The 15,385-nt window shown below is 45.4% G+C and overlaps 1 protein-coding gene across 1 annotated transcript in view; it reads right to left on the reverse strand.

Annotated features, from left to right (window-relative positions):
- The window catches only part of LOC141058324 (phospholipase A and acyltransferase 2-like), a 38,673-nt gene that overhangs the window by 21,704 nt on the left and 1,584 nt on the right, over positions 1 to 15,385 (reverse strand). Inside the window, exon 2 of the mRNA XM_073554534.1 lies at positions 13,077 to 13,127. Coding sequence (XP_073410635.1) covers positions 13,077 to 13,088 — 12 coding nt within the window. The 5' untranslated portion in view covers positions 13,089 to 13,127. The remainder of the gene's footprint in view (positions 1 to 13,076; positions 13,128 to 15,385) is intronic.

Below are 15,385 nucleotides of genomic sequence, written 5' to 3' on the forward strand. Positions count from 1 at the left end.
TATCAGCTAATACCTCACTAATTGGTAAAAAATTTTTTGCACTACATGATTCGGGGTGCAGCCGAGCCCAGACACGTTTGGTCTCGTATGAGGGGTGTTCACACTGGGATGCAATGAGAGGGTGCTGGCCAGCCCGCCTAATCGAATAGTAGGGGCGTTACTAATAGGCTGTGAACCAGACACCATGCATTCCCTTTGTGTGAACGGTACCCTATGCGGACCCTCATTGTGCAATTGTATACTGGGCAGTCACCCCCTCCAGGAATGGGTATGTGGAGAGTGGCTGTTAATCTGGTATTTTGCACCTGTGTTGCTGACATCTTGCTATATGGGCTGGCTGCACCCTGCAGTGCATTTGTTCTAGACCTGGGCAGGTAAGTGTTGCTGCCTTTTTGCTTGAGATTTCAACTATCCAGACATTTGTTGGGAATCTCTCTCAGGCAAAACTAACAGGTCAAGGAAATTCTTATCCTCTCTTGCTGACAACTTTATCTTCCAAAAGGTAAGGGAGAAAACAAGGGGAACTGCTACCTTGGATCTAATCCTTATAAACAGAGAGGAAATGGTTGAGGAGGTAAAAGTGGCTGGGACCCTAGGAGGTAGCGACCATGCTATTTTAGAATTTTGGATAACTAGAGGCGGAAGACCTGTGAAGACTCAGACGTCAAGGTTAGATTTCAGAAAGGCAGATTTTAAGGGATTCAGAAAGAGAATTGGAGGGATCCAATGGCTGGATATCCTTAAAGACAAAAATGTCCAGGAAGGATGGGAAATCTTGAAAAATGAAATTCTCAAAGCACAGTTGTTAACAATTCCGAAAAGAGGGAAGAATAGGAAGCAGTTAAGGAAACCAGGATGGATGAACACAGAACTTAAGCACATGCTAAAAAGGAAGAAAAAAATGTTTATAAAATGGAAAGAGGGAGGCATATCTAAAGAAGAATATAATGCTGTCTGCAGAACCTGCAGGGCACAAATCAGATTATCTAAAGCTGAAAATGAATTGAGGCTTGCAAGAGATGTCAAAAGCAATAATAAAGGATTTTGGGGATATGTCAAAAGTAAAAGAAAAGTCAAAGATGCTATAGGATTTTTACAGGATGAAAATGATGAAATGGTAAGACAGGATGTTGAGAAGGCTGAACTTTTAAATTCCTATTTTGCATCTGTTTTCTCTCAGAAAGGAAATGTAACATCAACTGTTATTCACTGTCCTATTAAGGGAATAGAAGAATCCAGGATATCTATAAACAGAAAGATAGTGAGGAAACCCTTAGCTAGCCTAAATGAATTCAAGTCTCCAGGTCCAGATGAATTACACCCCAGAGTACTGAAGGAGATAGCAGAAGAAATTTTTGAACCCCTCTCTATAATCTTTGAAAATTCTTGGAGAACAGGAGAAGTGCCAGAAGACTGGAGAAGAGCAAATGTTGTTCCTATCTTCAAAAAGGGGAAGAAGGTGGACCCAGGTAACTATAGGCCGGTGAGTCTGACTTCTATACCAGGAAAGATCTTTGAACAAATTATTAAACAACATGTATGTCAATACCTGGATAAGAATGAAGTGATTAAACAGAGTCAGCATGGGTTTGTAACTAATAAGTCATGTCAGACTAACTTAATTTCCTTCTATGACGGTATCACTGATTGGGTGGATCAAGGAAATGCTGTAGATATAGTATATCTTGACTTCAGCAAAGCATTTGACAAAGTCTCTCATACAATCCTTATTGAAAAAATGATTAAGTATGGAATGGACAAGGCAACTGTTAGGTGGATTCATAACTGGCTTAGTGATCGGACCCAAAGAGTGGTCGTAAATGGCTGCACATCCAGTTGGAAGAATGTCTCAAGTGGGGTACCACAGGGCTCTGTCCTGGGCCCTGTATTGTTCAACATCTTTATCAACGATTTAGATGAAGGAATTGAGGGTAAACTGATTAAATTTGCTGATGACACAAAGCTAGGAGGGATAGCTAATACTAGAGAAGAGAGAGAGAGGATTCAAAAAGATTTAAATAAACTGGAGAAGTGGGCAACAACTAACAGAATGGTTTTTAACAGGGAGAAATGCAAAGTACTACATCTGGGCAATAAAAATGGAAAAAGCATATATAGAATGGGAGGAATAGGGCTAAGTGACAGCACATGTGAAAAAGACTTGGGTATACTAATAGATCACAGACTGAATATGAGTCAACAGTGTGATGCAGCAGCAAAAAAGGCAAATGCAATTCTAGGATGTATTAACAGAAGCATACAGTCTAGATCACGTGAAGTCATTATTTCCCTCTACTCCTCTTTGGTCAGACCTCATCTGGAATATTGTGTCCAGTTTTGGGCACCACATTTTAAAAAAGACATCAACAAACTGGAGCAAGTTCAGAAAAGAGCGACCAGAATGGTGACCGGTCTGCAAACCCTGTCTTATGAGGAAAGGTTGCAGGATTTGGGAATGTTTAGTTTGCAAAAGAGAAGACTGAGAGGAGACTTAATAGCTGTCTACAAATATCTAAAGGGCTGTCACATTGTAGAAGGATCAACTTTATTCTCATTTGCACAAGGAAAGACTAGAAGCAATGGGATGAAACTGAATGGGAGGAGACACAGATTAGATATTAGAAAAAACTTTTTGACAGTTAGAGTGATCAATGAGTGGAACAGGCTGCCACGAGAAGTGGTGAGTTCTCCTTCAATGGAAGTCTTCAAACAGAGGCTGGACAGACATCTGACTGGGATGATTTAGCGAATCCTGCTTTGAGCAGGGGGTTGGACCAGATGGCCCAGGAGGTCCCTTCCAACTCTACGATTCTATGATTCTTTGATTCTATGATTCTATGATCACACTCTGATCACTCTCTGATCACTCTCTCATCACACTCTGATCATACTCTGATCACTCTCTCATTACACTCTGATCACTCTTTGATCACACTCTGATCACTCTCTGATCACTCTCTCGTCACTCTCTCATCAGTCTGATCACACTCTGATCACTCTCTCATCACACTCTGATCATACTCTGATCACTCTCTCATTACACTCTGATCACTCTTTGATCACACTCTGATCACTCTCTCATCACTCTCTCATCACTCTCTCATCACACTCTGATCATACTCTGATCACTCTCTCATTACACTCTGATCACTCTTTGATCACACTCTGATCACTCTCGTCACTCTCTCATCACAGTCTGGTCACACTCTGATCACTCTCTGATCACACTCTGATCACTCTCTCATCACACTCTGATCATACTCTGATCACTCTCTCATTACACTCTGATCACTCTTTGATCACACTCTGATCACTCTCTGATCACTCTCGTCACTCTCTCATCACAGTCTGGTCACACTCTGATCACTCTCTGATCACACTCTGATCACTCTCTCATCACACTCTGATCATACTCTGATCACTCTCTCATTACACTCTGATCACACTCTGATCACTCTCTGATCACTCTCTCGTCACTCTCTCATCACAGTCTGATCACACTCTGATCACTCTCTGATCACACTCTGATCGGAGTGTGATTTGCACAATCGACCCGATTCACTCGGATAAGCGTATATAGGGTTATCTGTACCTCACCTAACTGTGCCAAATTTATTAAGATGTGTTTATCTATCTAGAAAATTTGATGTATGTTTCAACTGCTGTGTGCCAATGCCATAAATGTATGATAGGTGTGAACTAGCATTTCGGTGGTCATTCATGCCACTTATGTGACATAAGTTATGATGAATTCGTTGGGGTGATTGGCCATGCCAGATCCTGACCAAAAAGTTGACAAACCTGGTCGGGATTGTCGTAAAACCGCCAAAAGTATCAAAATTTTTTTGCAACTTCCGTGAAAAAGGCAAACATCTCTTGGATGGCATCCGTGTCCTTTCTGCCTTGACAAAATGATACAAGACGATTGGGAAGCTTTCTGTCTGATTTTTTTTTTAATTAAGAGTGCAGGAACGATGACACACAAATGGTAAAAACAGATGCTCAGTCCAAAAACGAAATGGATGAAAAGTAGAGTTGAGCGAAACGGGTCGAAAAATTTCAAAAGTCGCCGACTTTTGGCAAAGTCGGGTTTCATGAAACTAAACCCGACCCTAGGATGAGGTCGGCCACGAGGTCGGCGACTTACGCGCCAGAGTCGCGTTTCAAAAGTTTGTTTTGCGCTCTTTTTCAGCAAATCAGGATCCACGGACACTGTGGGCAACGTGATGACATAGGCACGGGTCACCACCATCTTTCAGAAGGGCATGCAAGTGATTGGCTTGCTTTGGTGGGCGTCACAGGGGGTATAAAAGGGCGTGCACGCGACCGCCATCTTACTTTTGCCGATCTTAGCATAGGGAGAGGTTGCTGCTGATTCTGTAGGGAGAGCGTTAGGCAGGGAAGAAGAAAAAAAACTGCTTCTGCTGCTAGCGATTTTGCCTGTACAACACACCAGTCACTGTGTGTGCAGTGCAAGGGGAGGCTATATTGTGGTGTATCAGTGGTGTTGGTTGTTGGGTTGCCTTCTAAGGCTTCCTGACAGCTGCATTGCTGTTTACCCACTGCTCTGCAAACTGCTTTTTTAAAAGCAATCCCAATTTTTTTTTTTGTCCTGCTGAGGTACTGAGCGTGCATTTTTTCACACCATACAGCGGTGTACGCTCCTCACACAGTACCGTGTAACGGCTGTTATCACAGCCACAGTGAAGCTATCAGTGTGTCACTCTGTGAGAATAAGTCGAGGACATGTTCCGTTCTTACAGACCTGCACTCTAGGGAGATTCCTATTCTGCCCAATTCTACATACACCTTGTAGTTTGTGATACACTAGCCAATTTCTGCCTGTGACATAGCGCTGTGATATTCAGTGGGCCTCACACAATCCAAAAGTGTCCAGTGTCCACAAGTGTCTGCAGAAATTCAAAATCTCCCTTATCCTCTAGTCACTTTTGTCACAGCTGTGCCATCGAGCCTGTGACATAGCGCTCAGATATTCAGTAGGCCTCACACAATCCAAAAGTGTCCATTGTCCACTAGTGTGAGCAGAAATTCAAAATCTCCCTTATCCTCTAGTCACTTTGGTCACTGCTGTGCCATCGAGCCTGTGACATAGCGCTCAGATATTCAGTGGGCCTCACACAATCCAAAAGTGTCCATTGTCCAATAGTGTGAGCAGAAATTCAAAATCTCACTTATCCTCTAGTCACTTTGGTCACAGCTGTGCCATCGAGCCTGTGACATAGCGCTCAGATATTAAGTGGGCCTCACACAATCCAAAAGTGTCCAGTGTCCACAAGTGTCTGCAGAAATTCAAAATCTCCCTTATCCTCTAGTCACTTTGGTCACAGCTGTGCCATCGAGCCTGTGACATAGCGCTCAGATATTCAGTGGGCCTCACACAATCCAAAAGTGTCCATTGTCCACTAGTGTGAGCAGAAATTCAAAATCTCCCTTATCCTCTAGTCACTTTGGTTACTGCTGTGCCATCGAGCCTGTGACATAGCGCTCAGATATTCAGTGGGCCTCACACAATCCAAAAGTGTCCATTGTCCACTAGTGTGAGCAGAAATTCAAAATCTCCCTTATCCTCTAGTCACTTTGGTCACAGCTGTGCCATCGAGCCTGTGACATAGCACTCAGATATTCAGTGGGCCTCACACAATCCAAAAGTGTCCAGTGTCCACTAGTGTGTGCAGAAATTCAAAATCTCACTTATCCTCTAGTCACTTTGGTCACAGCTGTGCCATCGAGCCTGTGACATAGCGCTCAGATATTCAGTGGGCCTCACACAATCCAAAACTGTCCAGTGTCCACAAGTGTCTGCAGAAATTCAAAATCTCCCTTATCCTCTAGTCACTTTGGTCACAGCTGTGCCATCGAGCCTGTGACATAGCGCTCAGATATTAAGTGGGCCTCACACAATCCAAAAGTGTCCAGTGTCCACAAGTGTCTGCAGAAATTCAAAATCTCCCTTATCCTCTAGTCACTTTGGTCACAGCTGTGCCATCGAGCCTGTGACATAGCGCTCAGATATTAAGTGGGCCTCACACAATCCAAAGGTGTCCAGTGTCCACTAGTGTGTGCAGAAATTCAAAATCTCCCCTGTCCTATAGACACCTTGTACCTTGTTTTACATTACTATATAGTTTGTTGGATTTTGTCTACATTTCTACCAAAAATGAGGAAGGCTGGTGGAAGAGGCCGTGGAATTGGGCGGGGGTTGGCAGCTGGTAATGATGGTGTTGGTGGTGGATCTGATGGTAGTGGCAAGAGCAAAATAGGACCGAATGCAGGAGGTGTTGAGCCTGCGTCATCGTCTGGCTCCATAAGGCTTCGAAGGCTTAGTTTTCTAGGAGTTGGCAAACCGCTTTTAAAGCCAGAGCATCAGGAAAAAGTTTTGTCTTACATTGCTGACTCAGCCTCCAGCTCTATCGCCTCCTCTTCTTCAGTTGTAAAAAGTAAAAGCACTGAGTCGTCATTGGAGGCTCATGTTCATGAACCACACCTTTCCTTGTGTCCTTCACCCCAACCAAGATTGAAGGATGACGCAGGCCATACTACTGATCACTCCATGGAGCTGTTTTCACATACCATGCCTGGATTATCAAGTGAAATGGTGAATTACCCAGGCCAAGATGAATCTGACATGGAGTGCACTGATGCACAGCCGCTGATGGATGATTCTGCTGGTACATTCACTCAGAACACTACATTGTCCTCGCAGTGTACAGAGCCAGATTCTGACCCTGATGAGACTCAGGTGCCCCTTCCCGCACACTATACCACCATACACGGTGACACAGAGGAAGGTGCACATGACATAGAAGAGGAGGTGATGGATGACCCAGTTGTTGACCCAGATTGGCATCCATTGGGGGAAGAGGGTGCTGCTTCCAATAGCTTAGATGAGGAGCATCCACAGCAGACATCGACATCGCAACAGCTGTTATCTGGCAGGCCCGGAGCACTCCAAAGACAGGTTCCAAACATCAAAAGAGTTGCTGGACAGCTTGTCCAGAGGGTCAAAAGATCACAGCGTGCTAGGCCGCAAAATGTCTGCCAAAGTAGGAAGAGTGCAGTGTGGCACTTTTTTGAACAAAATCCTTATGATCAGGCCAAGGTTATCTGTAAGAAGTGCGCAAAGACCTTTAGCCGAGGGAAAAATGTGAAAAATTTGAATACCAGTTGCATGCTTAGACATTTAACCAGCATGCACTTGCAAGCGTGGACACAACACCAAACCTCAAGTGCCACATGTGCAACTGATCACAACGAAGGTAGTCAGCAACGCTACATTGTTTCCCCCACTGTAAGCCCACCGGTTAGCACAGCAGCAAATGTTGAGGTGTCGTTGCAAGGCCACAGCAGTCAGGGAATCCCACTGTTATATCAACGAAAGACTGATTCTAGGCCATCAAAAAGAACAACAACTCCATCACCATCATCAACCCTCTCTCAGTCCGCCCTGTCCACCGCTACTTCCACCATATACTACTACCCTAGCCAAATTATCAATAGTAATACTCACCACAATTTAAGTACAAAAATCCAAGATCACCTCCAATTGGAGTACAGATCAACACCAGAGCATTTCAAATGGTAAATCCCTGGGTGGAGGGATTTTTCTCCCAGGGGACTTTTATCAACGCTGCCAGGATTCAGGTAATGGCCTCAGTAGCTTTAATGCTAACTAGTTTACATAGGTATACCATAGATGTTATTATATAACTTTGGTTTATCTGAGCCGATGAGCTTGTGCTGTGTAGTCATTATACTCTGCATGTTTGAGTAAACAGCAGACATTTATAGTATAGCTTTCCAGGAGCATACATCAACTGATTGCTTATTAGCTATGAGGTTCTATACCATGCAGCAAAAAAATACATATAATGGGAGTTGCAGGTCCCTCTCTTTTTGCACTGATCTTGGAAACTTGTATGTCTTTTAATGTTTTGATATTTGTATTAATAAAAGTAATTATATTTTACCATTTGAAATGCTCTGGTGTTGATCTGTACTCCAATTGGAGGTGATCTTGGATTTTTCCACCATATGCAGCTCTCAAGTCCAGCTCACCCTCCCAGACACTATGAGTAGGTCAAGAAAGTACTCAGTCTCTCATCCGCGTACACTGGGTTTGAACGCCCACATTGCCAAACTAATCTCGTTTGAGATGATGCCCTTTCGGTTGGTGGAAAGCACAGCTTTCCGCGAACTCATGGCCTATGCAGTACCACGCTATGACCTACCCAGTCGCCACTTCTTCTCTCGCAAAGCCATCCCAGCCCTCCACCATCATGTGAAAGACCGCATTGTCCATGCACTCAAGCAGTCAGTGAGCGGAAAGGTGCACCTCACAACTGATGCATGGTCCAGTCGGCATGGCCAGGGCCGTTACGTGTCCATCACTGCGCACTGGGTTAATGTGGTGGATGCAGGGTCCACAGGGGACAGCGGTGGTGGGACAGTGCTGCCTAGCCCACGGTATAGGAAACAGTTGGCTGTAGGCGTTCGACCCTCCTCCTCCTCCTCCTCCAGAAGCGAAAGCTCGTCCACAGAGCGGAGTCGTACGAGCACTCCATCTGCAGCTGCCACTGTTGCACACGATGTGTCCCCCTATCGAGCAGCTAGTGGAAAGCGTCAGCAGGCTGTGTTGCAGATGATGTGTTTGGGCGACAGACATACCGCCGAGGTGCTGGCCGAGTACTTGAAGCGACAAACTGAGTCATGGCTGGGCAGTGTACATCTTGAGGCAGGCAAGGTAGTTAGTGATAACGGCCGTAATTTTGTGGCAGCCATAGCCCTTTCAAAACTCAGCCACATACCTTGCTTGGCTCACACCTTGAACCTGGTGGTGCAGTGCTTCCTCAAAAATTATCCGGAGTTAACAGCCCTGCTCCAGAAGGTGCGAAGACTGTGCGCGCACATCCGCCGGTCGCCTGTACACTCCGTTCGTATGCAGAAGCTGCAGCGATTGCTCCACCTTCCCAACCACCGCCTCATTATCGACATTGCAACAAGGTGGAACTCCACCCTGCACATGGTGGAGCGGCTGTGCGAGCAGAGGCAGGCCATAATGCATTTGTGGGAGGATACACGGCCAGGCACTTTGAGAGCAGACATGGAGTTGACAGGTGTGCAGTGGTCGAAGCTGAAAGACCTCTGTAAAGTCCTTCAGTGTTTTGAGGAATGCACACGGCTGGTAAGCGCAGACGACGCCATCCTAAGCATGAGCATCCCACTTATGCGTCTGCTCATGCAAACTTTGACGCACCTTAAGGAGCAGGCTTCTGCAGCCAATGTTGATGAGGAGGAAGAGGAAGAGGGAATCCTTGATGACATTCAGCCATTGTCTGCTCAGGGACCTCTCCTGGACGAGGTGGAGGAAGAAGGAGGAGGAGGATGATGGGGATGATTACTTAGGGGAGGAGGATGCATCTCGTGGGGCAAGTGAAAATGTTGGCGTGGCAAGTTCTGGTACAGGGTTTGTGCGTGACTGGAGGGATGTGGATTTGCCAGAAAGTGCTCCTCCAACCAGCACTCGCAGTGCATCATTGACACCGGGAACATTGGCCCACATGTCAGATTATGCCTTGCAGATCCTAAAAAGGGACCCCCGCATTGCCAAAATGATGAACGATGACGACTACTGGTTGGCCAGCATCCTGGATCCACGCTATAAAGGCAAATTACAAAACATCATGCCACAGGAGAACCTTGACCTAATATTGGCTAATAAACAAGCAACTCTGGTAAATCGGTTGCTTGAGGCATTCCCAGCATACAGCAGCGGTGATGGTTCTCACACGAGCCGTACGGGCCGGGGTCAGCTTGGCAGAGGTGTTCGTGGTGCACACAGCAGAAGTGGCGTTGGAGACAGGGGTTTCATGACAATGTTGTGGACTGATTTTTCAGGTACCGCTCACACAACTGGTAATACTGCATCGATGGAAAGTGACAGGAGACAGCAGTTGTCAACTATGGTTACAAACTACTTTTCCTCCCATATCGATGTTCTCCCACACAGGTCATTCCCCTTTGACTATTGGGCCGCTAAACTGGACACCTGGCCTGAATTGGCACAATATGCCTTACAGGAGCTCGCTTGCCCAGCTGCAAGTGTGCTATCGGAAAGAGTCTTCAGTGCAGCTGGATCAATCCTGACAGAAAAAAGGACCCGTCTGTCAACCCAAAATGTTGATGATCTAACCTTCATTAAAATGAACCACGCATGGGTTTCCAAGGATTTTGTCCCACCTTCCCCTGATGACACATAGGGTGACAGAAAAATGGCTTGCTTTGGTCCACCTCTTCCTGGGACTTGACCTATTTCACCTTTTGCATCAGCTGAATGTCCAACATCAACATATGCCACTTTCTAAAACTCCCTAACTGTGCTGCCTCCCCCCCCATGGCCGGGGTCACCACCTAGCGCACGACACCGTGCGAGTGCCGTTGCCCTGGACAGGTGGGTAGGCCAACTCTTGGGCGCGGGCACTGGCACAGGGTCCCTCATAGTGCAATCAAGTGTCTCTGACGGTGGTGGTGCACACCCGCCGTCAGACACACCGCCGTACTATGAGGGGCCCAGTGCCAGTACCGACGCCCACGAGTGGGCCCCCCTTGCTTGGGCAGGGCCCCAGCATTTGCAATCTTTACCTCTCCCTGCTCCTCCGCTGTGTAGTCTGGGCCGTCAAATCCATACTGTGCCTGACACCGTATGAGCCTGCCTCCTGATGTATAGACATATATTTTGAATGTGTACGCTATCCATACATGTTATCTGGGGATACGGTACCCTTTCTAACCTTTGTGCAATCACGTGCAATCCATACTGGGCCTAACACCGTCTGAGCCTGCCTCCTGATGTATAGACATATATTTTGAATGTGTACACTATGCTATCCATACATGTTATCCGGGGATACGGTACCCTTTCTAACCTTTGTGCAATCACGTGCAATCCATACTGGGCCTAACACCGTCTGAGCCTGCCTCCTGATGTATAGACATATATTTTGAATGTGTACACTATGCTATCCATACATGTTATCTGGGGATACGGTACCCTTTCTCACCTTTGTGCAATCACGTGTAATCCATACTGGGCGTGAGAACGGCTGGCGAGCTGTTAAGCAAGCTACAGCACCTGTGGTTTGCACACGTAAGTTTTTCATTTTTTCAGGAATGACGGTTAGGCCTAATTCCGGAACTGCGGTTGACCTGCACTTACTGGGAAATCATTGTTCGCGGGTAATAATTGTAATCAGTGATCCCCATCACTAACGTTGTTCAGCGGGTTTTCTGCACCTGTAAGCGACAAACGCTGGCCTTTTCAGTGTAGCGCACATGCAGCCACGGACATGTAAGGGCATGACACACCAGTTATTGGCCAATCTCATGTGCCAGAGCCTCACGTGTCCCTCTAGTAAGCCGGACTTGGACCGCGGGGCATGACGGAGTCTCGTTCGTTAACGGAATTAAGCTTGCAATGTGTGTATCTTTTCTGTAGCTGGCATGGTTGAGGTTGCCCATGTTGAGTCAAATTACGCCGTAGGCTCCACTCCTGGTGGTGCCCTTCTGGACATTCCTTTAAGGTTCAGCTTTGCAACCATACTGCCCACGTAAAACAAACACTTTGCCTTCATGAACGCTGTTTGGAGGGTCATGACTCGTGGGAATAACGCCGCCCAATCAGTTAACTTGCTAGAGAGATCGTTCGTTGCTCCCAAGCATGACATCACACTCCCTAGGAGGAAGGTAATGCCACTGTGGCGACCGTACTCCTGGGGGCGACACAAGTGCACTGATGCCCAGCCACTGCTCGATGAATCTGCTGGTACATTGACCCAGACCACTACATTCCCCTCGCACGCTACACGGCCTGAATCTGACCCTGATGAAACTCAGGTTACCCTTCCCATATACAGTTCCATCTTACACGGTGACAAAGAGGAAGCTGCAGATGAAAGTGCAGGTTCGGCCCACCCGCTATCAGACACACCACCGTACTATCAGGGGCCCTGTGCCAGTGCCGTCGCCAACGAGTGGGCCCCCCCTGCTTGCTCAAGATCACAGCACTTGCAAGGTTGAAATACTGTGCAGTGAGATGGAAGATGGGGACGACGAGGAGTCCAGACTAGTACAGGGATTCCCTAGCGAGGAGACTTATTTGATTGTTTTCAATGTTGGGACAGCAATTTTTGGGGAGCACTATACTCTGGAGAATGATAGATGGGGCCCACCATACACTGGAACATTCCAAAGGTGGACATCAGACACTGGAGCAGCATTTACAGGGCCCATTATACACTAGAGCATTAGAAATGGGGCCCATTATGTTTGGAGCATTATTTGGGCCCATAACACAGTGGAGCTTCATCCATGGGGACCAACATATACTGTAGCATTATGTGGAGCTCATCATATACTGTTTCTAACATTATATGGGACCAATGATTCTGTATGGAGAAATAGATGGGCCTCGTCATGAGATGTAAAAAGTGAAGTATTTTTCATTGTACTATACCGCTATTTCTCTGCCGTATCGGAGCATGATGAGTTGTGGTATGTGTTAAAGGGGCGCTCTTTCGCCCAGGGCACATGAAAACCTGGAGCCAGCCCTCCCCCCCACAACTTTAGCCAAATAACCCCCATTTTTCAGTGCGTAACTTGTATTATGAAGTTAATTAAGGTTGACAAGCTTAAGAAAGAAGAATTGATGCTTTTGGCATTCAAATGGGCACTGTAGGTGTGTTTCCTGTCCTCCTCTCACTGCCGACTTTTATTCCCCATTGACTTACATTGGGTTTCGTGTTTCGGGACGACCCCGACTTTTCCCTATAATCGGACGATCTTGCTCGACCCGACTTTTGGAAAAGTCGGGTTTCACGAAACGAAACTCGACCCTAAAAAACCAAAAGTCGCTCAACTCTAATGAAAAGTATTCATTTTATAACAGGTGCAAGACATAAAGGAAAATATGCTATAAAATGGGGCCTTAATCTGAATCTGAATGGGTCCTTAGAATGAATATACGTTACCTATGGAATACCGTAACAAATGCCACAACGTACCTGCAGCTCCATGTTCCGTCAGCTTTCTTCTTCCTACACACAGTTATAGATCTGCAGGATAATATGTAGTAATAAGAATATCAAGTAATCGTAAATCATCTATACACTAATCAATGGAGATGCACTTATCTATCGTGCAATAACACATGTACTATACGTCCTGCAAATTTATTTATTTTACTCACTTACTTAGCGTCATTAATTCTACAGCGCTTTGCGGACATTATTTATACAGACAAATTATCTTTAAAGGGATTTTCCATATTGAACATTGAACATGACATATCCACTATCTGTAGGCTAGTTCATTCCTGTAGTTTCTTTCGGGGAAGAATGAGGTGGAGCGATTTATTTTTTATTTTTTTTTACCAATAAAGGTCTTCAGAGCTGCTTCATGTAATAGTTGGGGCAGCACTAGAGAGCTTTAATTGGCCCTAGACTCTGAGGCCCCAGTTCAACTCTGCCTTGTGCCCGTTTTCTTTTTAATCTAGTTCTGTGCCTCATTTTTATATGCACCCAATTTATTTTTCTATTTGCACCTTTTTTAAGCCTATTTTATATGTATTCGCCTGTTTTCTGTGTGGTTTTTTTCCCCGCCTTGTGAGTGTTGGTTATCGATTCCAGATGTTTTTTCCTGATTCATCAACTGCAGATTTTTAAAAAGTTGCAAAATTTGGTGCAACTCCAATCCCCCCCTCCTCCTGATGTGTTTTTGAGTAAGCCATATTTTTGGGTGCCATTTTGCACAACGTGTGACTTTTGGCACCAAAATTTGTCAAAAACAGTTCAAGAATAAATAAAAAATACAATTTTTGACTTTGAGACAAATTCATGAATCGCATGCGCCATTTTGAAAAATTTGGTGCCAAAAATTGCAACTAATACCCCAAGACATAAAAAAGGAAAAGTGACATAACCCGCACCACCACCACCACCACCACCACCACAAATGATGAATCGGAATTCGAGTCTCTTTCCATAGTGATATGTTCCAAGAAGGAAATACTGTACGTGTGCAGCAGTCGACAATATATCTAGGATCTAGGGATTAATTAAAGAAACCTGTGGCTGGCGAGTTCTGCACATGTATTCTCTTCTTGGAACATATCAATAAACTCACGTTGAATCAACGTGTAAAGCCGCTGCTTCCTGTTATTAATGTTCTAGCTGAAGACCAGTTGTGGTGGTGCCGAGCACATGATTTCTTGAATGGATCGTTCCATAGTGACACCACAGTGATTATAGTGCTGCCTACTCGGGTGGAGCCGCTGAGCTCAGTGATTGGCTGCAGTGCTGTCAATATTATGTCAGTCCTGCAGACAATAGCAGTCAAAGTTGAAAGTGCAGCCGGAGTTGTGCTGACTAGTCCAAGAGGCGTTCCACCATCTTCTCCCTATAAGCTCAGCTACATAAGCAGGTCTCTCCCTGACACCGGGAGCAGCGGTGGAGACTCGGCACTGGACCAAGGAGAGATGACTAAAGCAAAGTTTGCTTTAAAAAAAAAATAATAATAAGCTGCAGTCAGCGTAAAGGAAGTTTCTGAAATCAGAAAATCCCTTTAAGCAGGAACACTCATGGTACTTTACGCTAAGGTGCTTTAACTACCTGAGGACCATGAAATACCATTACATCATACATACAATGACTAAAGACATGCGACTGAAACGCATTTGCTTCTGATTTTATATGTTTTTATAATTGGTGTCATTTTTTGAATTCTTTTTGTATTGAATAAACTGATAAAGTATGGTTTTTCATGGAAGAATCAGATGTTGGAAATTGGTTCCTTCTTTGCAAACCCTTGTTGCACCGCAAGCTTCCGTGCAGTGGATCTCCATACAGTGGAGCTGACTATAGAAAGTTTACTTTCTTTACAATGTTATGACCATTATGATCTGTTAGAGGAGTTGTTCAGGACTTAGATAATGATGATTCATCCTTATGGCAGGACATCGATATCAGATTGGGGGGAGTCTGATACCTGGCACCACCACAGATTAATTAATTAAGAGTTCAGTATGGAGCTGGGACTCCACAGCTCTATACATTGTATAGACTGTTCTTCTTATTGTCCACTAATATTTACATTTATGACCCATCCTTAGAATAGGTCATCGATGTCTGATCGTCCGGGACCCGGCACCCCCAGTGATCAGCTGTTATCGGTGTTGGCGGCGGGTGCCGGGTGTTAGTACTCACTTGTGGAGCTGGCCGTCTTCTGATAGTGGCTGCCGCAGGGTACTACATATCCGCCTACTATTGATTAGTAGGGAATGTTTAGCTTGCAGAAGAGAAGACTGAGTGGAGAC

Source organism: Dendrobates tinctorius, unplaced genomic scaffold, assembly GCF_039654945.1.
Source record: "Dendrobates tinctorius isolate UK_male_01 unplaced genomic scaffold, ASM3965494v1 ptg000211l, whole genome shotgun sequence".
In the NCBI taxonomy this organism is placed as follows: Eukaryota; Metazoa; Chordata; class Amphibia; order Anura; family Dendrobatidae; genus Dendrobates; species Dendrobates tinctorius.